Here is an 8,989-nt window from a genome sequence, read left to right as displayed (position 1 = left end):
TGCAAACAAGACCATGCTGCAAACAGGACCATGCTGCAAACAGGACCCCGGTGCAAACAGGACCGTGCTGCAAACAAGACCATGCTGCAAACAGGACCATGCTGCAAACAGGACCATGCTGCAAACAAGACCATGCTGCAAACAGGACCCCGGTGCAAACAGGACCGTGCTGCAAACAGGACCGTGCTGCAAACAGGACCCCGGTGCAAACAGGACCGTGCTGCAAACAGGACCCCGGTGCAAACAGGGCCAGTGTTTTTTTAAACACTTTATTTTAATTGCTTTTATAGGTGTATATTTTAGTCTGTACCATATGTTGTCCGTCTACAATAGGTCTCTTGAAAATAAGTCCTCGTGAATCAATAAGACTACCTGTATGCCGGTTAAATAAAATATTTAAATTATATAATTCTATCTCTCTCTATATCTATACTGATGATATTCATCCTTTATTTCTACAGGTTAGTCTCATGAGTCACAAGGACTCTTCATGTTTTTGACAGAAACCTCAGATGAGGTACACACATCGATAAACAGTCATAAAAGCATAAAATGAAAAGTAAGTAAATGCAAAGCAGCAAAGTCCATGTTCAATAATCCAGGTATATAATCCAACAATTTTCAGTCAGGTCATCTGGACAGTTTTTTTTTGTGCTGAAACTTTTCACCTTCCATCCAGACGGTTTCATCATTCAAGGAAACACACAAGAAGTGTAAGGAGTAAGCTGTTGGGGGAAGAATTAGTTTTGTCTTGTGTTTCCTTGACTGATGAAGCCTTCTGGATGGAAGGTGAAACGTTTCAGCACAAAAAAAAGAAACTGTCCAGATGACCTGACTGAAAATTGTTGCACATTACAGAATGTTCCGGCAGATTCAGAGGAACTGTGAATCTTTAAGTCACATCTTCTCTTTATAAAACCAGATACAAACATTTTGTGAACATTAAGTAATATTAAGTTTCAGTCTTTATGAGCTCTTTATTTATGCACTTTTCAAACCTTGAGAACATCTAATATAAAACTACGATTTCTCAAAGACTTCCATCACAACACAGCCCTACGTTCACTGAAATGTACCGGAACCACTGTCTCACAAGCTCTTTCACAGAACAGCAGTTGCTAAACAGAAAACACACGATGCTTGAATCAGCAGTTCAGTTCCATTTAGCTTGCAAAGATTTTGATTTCTTACTGGAAACCACTAATTACATAATGGATTGCTTACACACAGATGAACTATTTTTTATTACACTTAAATGAGAAACACAAACAAGCCAAAGATTTTTGTCTAACACCAACAAATGGATTTTTCTTTCTTTCTAAAATTAGCTGCTGATTTGATCGATGAGCCTTTAACTTGTATTTTTAATCTAAGCCTCATCACAAACAAAGTTCCTGAAGTCTAAAAATCTGCATTCGTTCTTCCATTATTAAAAGGAGGTGAACAATTGTGAACAATTATAGACCCATCTCGAAATTATGTGTTTCAGCAAAAGTGTTTGAAAAGTTGGTCTGTGATCAACTGAAATCATTTTTAGAAAATCTTTTAAACTCTTTTCAGTCCGGTTTTAGGAAACATCACAGCAACTGCTGCTCTAAACGTTTTACATGATGCGTTTGAGGCACTGGATTCAAAACAGGTTTGCTGTGCTCTGTTTATCGATTTATCCAAGGCATTTGATTGTTTATTGATTTATCCAAGGCTTTTGATTGTTTATTGATTTATCCAAGGCTTTTGATACGGTGGATCACACTATCCTGGTAAATATTCTTCTCAAACTGGGCATCAGAAGCATCTTACTGGTTTGGAGATTTGGCAAATAGGACACAGTGTGTACAGATGGATGGAGTAAGTTCAAGTTTTCTTAAAGTAAAAAAGGGAGTACCCCAGGGCTCTGTCTTGGGGCCCATCTTATTTACAATTTACATTACTGCATGTGAAAATATGCAAAATGCCTCCTACCACTTTTATGCTGATGATTGTGTAATTTACTGTTGTTCTAATTCAATTGATCAGGCACTTGAATTCTTACAGGCTGATTTTGATGAGGTGCAGATTCGTCTCGAGCAACTAAAATTGGTCTTAAATGCTGATAAATCTAAAATGGTTTTGTTTTTCAAAGTTGTCTGTCCCATTGGAGAATATCCCTTTAATAAAAACTGCCCAAGGTAAAGTTCTTGAGAGGGTCTCCTGTTATAAATACCTGGGTTTAATTATCGACGAGGAGCTTTCTTTTAAATCTCGTGTGAAACACCTAATCTCCAAATTAAGGGTGAAGCTCGAGTTCTTCTTTAGAAACAAATCGTGTTTCTCCCTTAGAGCAAGGAAGCTTTTGATCAACTACTTTTTTGCCAGTACTTGACTATGATGTTGTTTATGTGTGTTTCAAGCAGTTGTCTACAGTCATTGAATCCAGTGTACCCACTGTGCATGAAGATTTATTACTGGTTGTAGCTACCTTACTCATCACTGTGATCTCCATCTTAAAACCAGTATGTCTTCCCTGTTTAACAGGCGACATGTGCGTTGCAGGACTTTGGTGTACAAGTCTTTTATTGGCCTGTTTCCGCATTATTTATGTACTTTTATTCGAAGAATGGACAGTGGTTCTGCCTTACGCTCCAAGGACTGCTCATCTTCATGTTCCTCGTGTGCGAACAGAAAAGGGTACGGAAGCTTTTAGCTTTTCTGTCCCTCAGCTTGGAACGCCTTGCAAGCTGAATTAAAACTGACAGAACTTGTTACTTTGAGTGCTTTTTGCAAACTTTTAAAAAACAACAAAGGATATATTGTCAACAGTGCCTGTGTTTTAGATCTTAAATTGTTATTGTTTTAGATTATTATTTATTGCAATTGTTGATATTTACTGTTATACTGTGTGTTTTTATATATATAGTGTATATTTTTATATATTTCTGAAGTCTTACTCTAATCTGGTTACTTGTTTTTGTTTTTTTATGGCGTGTGCTGCTGCCTGTTCTTGACCAGGTCACCCTTGTGAAAGAGGTCTTGATCTCAATGGGTTATTTATCTGGTCAAATAAAGGTTTAATTTAAAAATAATAATAATTAAAAATGTGGTTCTGAAGTCTTACTTGACAGTTTTGATGGCATGAAACACCTCCAGCATCTTCTCGATGATCAGGGGTCTTAAGTTGTCGAACCTCTGGATGGCCTCTCGAACAAACTCCAGCACATCAGCAGCAGCTGCTTCGTTAGTGTCACTCAGGAATTCCATCAGCTTTAAAACACACAAAACACTCATAGCAGCTAGGATCTGCTGAACTAAATGTAATAAGAATTAAGAAGTGCTGAGACCTTTTTTCTCTTTTAGGGTGTTTATTAGGAACTGACCACAGGTATGACGTTGGCTGCCATGTCAGGGAAGCGCACACTGCAAGAGTGGAGCGTTCGCACCAAGAGCTGCCTGTATTTATCAGTGTCTTCATGCTCGGTCACGTTGTTCGTCTTGATCACCTCCTTCTTCAAAACAATCACCAACTGAAAGACAAGCAGATGATGTTGTTGCAGTAAAGAACATCTTTGCTCTGTATCCGTGCAAGAAGGGAAACAACAAAAATGCACTTGGAACCGACCTCCTCTACATTACGAGATGACACAAGGTCGAGCGACAGCTGCAAGGTCTTCTTTCTGACTTCCAGGTCAGGAGTGCAGAGGACACGCAGGATGTCCATCACCAGGTCCTGTACAAAGACAAAGTTGTGCTGATTAAAACAAGTTTTAGCACCTTGCACACACAACAGTTTAACAAAAAGTCTTTTGGATAAAAGACGAAACGTTTCAACAAAGAAGAATCCATCCAGAGGACCCGACTCAACCTCGTTAGATTCATCTACCTGGATCATTGAGCAGCATCAGGACAAAAACCTTTACTGTATTTTCATAAACTACTGACAGGGTAAGTAAACAATTACTATGTTATAATAAGTTTAGATTAATAAAGGTGTAATATTAGAATAAAGCTGTCAGTACTACAACTAACATTTATGTCTTAATTTTTATAACTTAATTTTTAATAATAATAATAATAATAAAAAAAAGACAAGAGTACTTTTAAACCTACCTGAAGCACACGCTCATGAGTAGGATGGTCCTTCAATTCAATGAGACGATCGAGAACAATCAACTTCACGTTGTTGTCACTCTCCTTAATGATCAAATCAATGTAGCACTGTGCAGCAGCCTGGAGGCCAACGGAGCAAAAAATCATTCAAATGGGACGTACGCAAGACATTTCTGGCTATGAGCTGCTTCAGTGCACAACAATATTAGGACATTTAGCACAATAGTAAAAGTGAAGATGCACCTTGATGGCTGTGGGGGCACTGGAGAGGGTCACAAGAGTACCAGCAGCCTCGTATTTAACAGCTGGGCTCGAAGACTGCAGCAAGTTGTAGATGCAACGGATAAACCGAGCGCGCTCAGAAGGGTTAGCATGACAAACCTAACGGACAGGAAGAAGCCAGAGATTTAATTTGGTCCGACTTCATTCCAGTTTGTCTCAAAGCCTGAGCTGGACCAATAAGAGTCTTGACTCACCTTGTAAATCAGCTCCACAATGACCAGCTGCAGGATGTCACCAAAAGTGTGAACTTGGTCAATACACGTGCTGAGGTAATCCAGAGCTCGATCCTAAGGGAATGTGACATAATTGAAGCAAGATTTTTGTCACTGATTTTGGAGATCTGTGGCACAAAACTGCACAAACACGTCGAGGAGAAAAATGTGCTACAAACCTGATCAGCATGAATCAGCATCATGAAAGCATTTCTCTTACAGCTGGCATCCTTTTCATTGACCAGAAAATCATGGATCAGCTCCGGAGCGTCTGGGATGAGATGCTCAAAATTCCTGAAATGATCAGATTGGTAACAAATGAGCAGAGCGGATCTTTATGTATTAGGACAACCTCAAATATTTTACAGTGGTGGTACCTGTAGATGGTATATATGGCCAGGACAGCATTTCGACGCACATAGCTGTGACGGTGCTCCAAGCAGGCCCGGATGGCTGGCATGAGAGGCTCAAGCAGCTCAGACTCTTTCAGCTTGCACAGAAAACGCAGAGTGGAGCCACGGATGAACTCATTAGGATGCTGTAGGTCCTAAAATTAAAATTTCAACCAACGAGTTCAAAATTACTAGTTAAATACACTGAGAATAAAGTTCTAACCATATTAACATTTTAGTTGTTCATTTACTATTCTTACTAAAAATCGTATGGAAGAAAGTCACAAAAACTTGCTAAATTCCCACGAGTACGTCTCAACTTGCCTTTCTGTAGGCATCACAGACCAGAATCATCTCTTGCAGCAGCTTGCCATCTGGAGTCGTTTTGGGAACAATCTCCCAGAAGACGAGCAGCAGCTTCTTGATGGTGTGGTCTTGAAGTGGCAACACAAAACGAATTATAGTCATCAATAGTCCTGGCAACTTCTCGCCATTCAGGATCATAATTATGACTTTCTTCAGGGCCTCAGTCTTTGCTTTGATCTCTCCTTTCTCTGAAAAAGATTCATATTATGTTCAACAATATAGTTATATTTTTAATTTGAACAAGACTTGGCAATTATTATTATTATTATTTTTTTTTTACCTAAATCTGTTTTTAAGCTGACTTCAGAAGGGGGCTCCGAGTCAGACGTGACATTGATCAGAGTGTAACAAACGTTTTCTGCAGCCGTCATTTTTGCTGCTGGGGCTCGGATCGATGTAGAAGAATCTTGATAAAAGTTGCTATTTATAAAATACACAAAAAACAGAACACAAGGATTGGTAACAAATAGCATCAAACATGGATAAAAATATGATAAAGTTATCAAGACATCAACATCTAAACTGCTTTGAGTAAACAACTAGAAAATAAAGCAAAGAAAATCACAACAAAAAGAAAACAACTGTTTTTTGTATCAAAATTGATGAATTGGACATTTTCTAAAGCTGACATGTTTCCGCAGTCTGAGGTAATTAAATCAGGATTTGCACCAAGAGCTGTAAAGTTATTTTTGTTGTGTTTTCATTGGAAAGTTGCTGGCTCAATCCCAACATTCCCAGTTCACAAGTCAACATGTAGTTGGTAAAATACTGAGCCTCACAATGTGCTCCTCACTTATAAGCGACTTCAGATGCACACGCCCGTTAAAACGTCATGCAACGTACAATAATTTCAAACTGTACTGCAGTACCTATGGTATGAGCATGCATCAGGAGTACCTATGGTAGTAAATTTGAGTTTCTTTGTGGCGTTTGTGTATAAATGGCACTTCCAACAAGATCAGGAAACGTGTTTGAAGATGTGAACAACACTGAAGGACTGAGTTTCTGACTGCTTCCTTCTGCAGAGTCGGTGATCTCGCATAGATGTGGTAATTGTTTTATGCCTGATGCAAGCTGGGCTTGAACCCGCAACCTCAGGCTTTCAAGACGGTGGCACTGACCGCCAAGCTCCTGCAGGCCCAACAAACACTAAAGATCATTACAACTAATATTACCACAAGTTAATTGTCACAATATAGTTTGTTCTGGTCTCTTTAATGATGTATTGGCGTCAAACGATAAGAAAAATGTTTTAGAGTAAACAATTACTTTTTATTAGCAACTTGACGTTTACGACTAAAACAAAACAAAGAAATGTATTTATTTTTTCTCCTGTTTTGAGTATAAAATTAATTATAAGTAATGCAGAACATATGGCAAGAACAAATGACACCTGATCATAAGAGCAACTACAAAGCTTGTTTCATAAATAGTTTGTTTACTCATTAATAAATCTATAATTTTCACTACTTCATCTGTTTTCGTTTTAACGGACAGGGTACAAAGAGCAGTGACCAATATGAGCTTAATGCAGCTGTTTAGTATCTCCCAACATTTTACACAAGAATGCTAATCAGCTTAATGCTAATCAGCAGTTTTAACAGATCGCGCAGCTAAAACACACGAAAGCTGCTCTTGCGTCAAATGTCGTTACTTGAAACACTAAACAGCTGCAAGCAGAACCACAAACATCTCTAACGTTTATCTACACCGCAAGCTAGAAGATAAATTCACAGATAAACAGCCAGCGTTAGCTAGGTAGCTTAGCAGACCATTGGAATGGAGGACAGCAACGTCAGCTAGCAGTTTACCGCCTAACGACGCCAAAAGGGAAAATAGTTCACGTTAGAATAAAATTAAGCTACATGACCTACTTGCTGCACGGTTCTTATCTTCAAATGTAGCCTTTAATAATCAAGAGCAGGTATTTACAGGTGTAAAAAAAGAACGAAGAGCTCCGGATGCCGAACGCGCACCTCCACTCTCCGCTACTTCCTAATGACGTGGAAGAAACACTCTGACAGCGCCACATCACTGCTACGGTGTCCCTGAAGGCTCAAACGCGCGACGTTAAAAGAACCATAATCTGTCAATCCAAAAAAGTTCAATCTGGTCCTCTGGACATTCAAAAAAAAAACAAAAGCAAAACGTTTTGAATGTCCAGAGGACCAGATTGAACTTTTTTGGATTTTTCTACCTGGATTATTGAGCATGTATCAGGACATAATCTGTCAAGTTGTAACCAGTCACCACTTTTCCTTTCACTGCTACAAATTTATTTCAATTCAATCCAAGAATACTTTATTAATCCCAACGGGAAATCAATTGCTGTAGCTCATATTATATCCTATCTCACTGATCTTCTGCAGCCATATGTCCCACCGCGCTCTCTGAGGTCAGCAGACCAGATGCTTCTCTCAGTCCCAGAAACCCGTCGTAAGCTCAGAGGTGACAGGGCTTTCTCTGTTGCAGGTCCACGACTGTGGAATGAGTTGCCACTGAGTGTCCGGCAGGCTCCCACACTCTCAGTCTTTAAGTCTCGCTTGAAGACCCACTTCTATTCGCTTGCCTTTAACATGGTGTGATTTGTTTTGGCCCGGTCTGTTCTCTACGCTGTTGGCCATTTTAGTTAGCTTCTGCTGCTATTTGTATCTGTATTTCTATTTTATGTTTTCCTGTCTGCTGTGCATGTTTGTGTTCTTTTGTACAGCACTTTGGTTGGCCTTGTTGCTGTTTTAAGTGCTATATAAATAAATTGGTATGGTATGGTATGGTGTATTGGTTTCATTAGAGTTGCCCTAGATGCTGATGGCTTTGGGCAGGAAGGAGCTTTTGTAGCAGTCTGTCCCACAGCAGATCTGAAGAAACTGGCTGCAGATGCCCATCTGTCCACCCAGACCCAGCAGACCTCTCGTTCTCTTGGGCAACAGAACTGTCTGAATGCCGGCAGCGCTCCTCCCCGAGCGATGGCCATTTCTCCCAGCAGCCTGCCAAGCTCTTCGTCGCTGCAGACTTAACTGCAGGTGCCAGGGGACGATCTCGGTCCTCCCGCTGTCACGAGCATTCTTTTCCGCTACCTCCAAGATCTCGGCGGTCAGGCACTTGAGCACAGCCTCCAGGTAAACGGTAATGCATCCACGGCACCTCCTTTTCAAATCATTTGGGATTTGGGGCTGTAGTTGAGGTCTTATTTGAGCCTTTGAGATGATAAGCAGCAGCTCCCAGTTGTAGAAAACCACCTTGTTGTTATGGTTACGCATCATAACAAATGTCCAAAAGTAAAAAAGGTTTCAGTAAAAAGCCTTCCAGCAGCACAGCATCTGATATCAGAGGCAGTAATCATCCAGAAAAAAAAGTGATTTACATCCAGAAAAATTAATAATTAAAATTTTAAAAAGCAAAATCTCAGAATGAATGTAAGAGAGCTACTCCAACATGCAGCTACCTTGAGCGGCGCAATTCTGGAATGGAGTTTGCCTATGAACCCTAAAAGTAGTATTCCTCACATTTATGTTATTGATTGTATTGTCAACAACATAATTTTCTGTTTTTAAATAAAGGAAAAGCTTTGCAGAGAGTGGTGAAGGCTGCACAGAAGATGTTGGAGTCAGCCTCCCCACCATCACAGACATCTACACCTCCAGATGCAGGAAG

At 39.8% G+C, this 8,989-nt stretch overlaps 1 protein-coding gene across 1 annotated transcript in view; it reads right to left on the bottom strand.

Annotated features, from left to right (window-relative positions):
* The window catches only part of copb1 (COPI coat complex subunit beta 1), a 12,778-nt gene extending 5,427 nt beyond the window's left edge, over positions 1-7,351 (bottom strand). Inside the window, exons 1-11 of the mRNA XM_037695533.1 lie at positions 7,210-7,351; positions 5,616-5,755; positions 5,294-5,523; positions 4,955-5,124; positions 4,757-4,871; positions 4,560-4,652; positions 4,327-4,464; positions 4,084-4,203; positions 3,596-3,703; positions 3,354-3,500; positions 3,095-3,240 (exon numbers count right to left, since the gene is read on the bottom strand). Of these exons, the coding sequence (XP_037551461.1) occupies positions 3,095-3,240; positions 3,354-3,500; positions 3,596-3,703; positions 4,084-4,203; positions 4,327-4,464; positions 4,560-4,652; positions 4,757-4,871; positions 4,955-5,124; positions 5,294-5,523; positions 5,616-5,706 (1,358 nt within the window). The 5' untranslated portion in view covers positions 5,707-5,755; positions 7,210-7,351. The remainder of the gene's footprint in view (positions 1-3,094; positions 3,241-3,353; positions 3,501-3,595; positions 3,704-4,083; positions 4,204-4,326; positions 4,465-4,559; positions 4,653-4,756; positions 4,872-4,954; positions 5,125-5,293; positions 5,524-5,615; positions 5,756-7,209) is intronic.
* Between the last annotated feature and the right edge of the window lie 1,638 nt (positions 7,352-8,989).

Source organism: Nematolebias whitei, chromosome 2 (assembly GCF_014905685.2).
Source record: "Nematolebias whitei isolate Nwh7 chromosome 2, NemWhi1, whole genome shotgun sequence".
NCBI lineage: Eukaryota > Metazoa > Chordata > Actinopteri > Cyprinodontiformes > Rivulidae > Nematolebias > Nematolebias whitei.
This window is presented reverse-complemented; position numbering and strand designations above follow the sequence as displayed.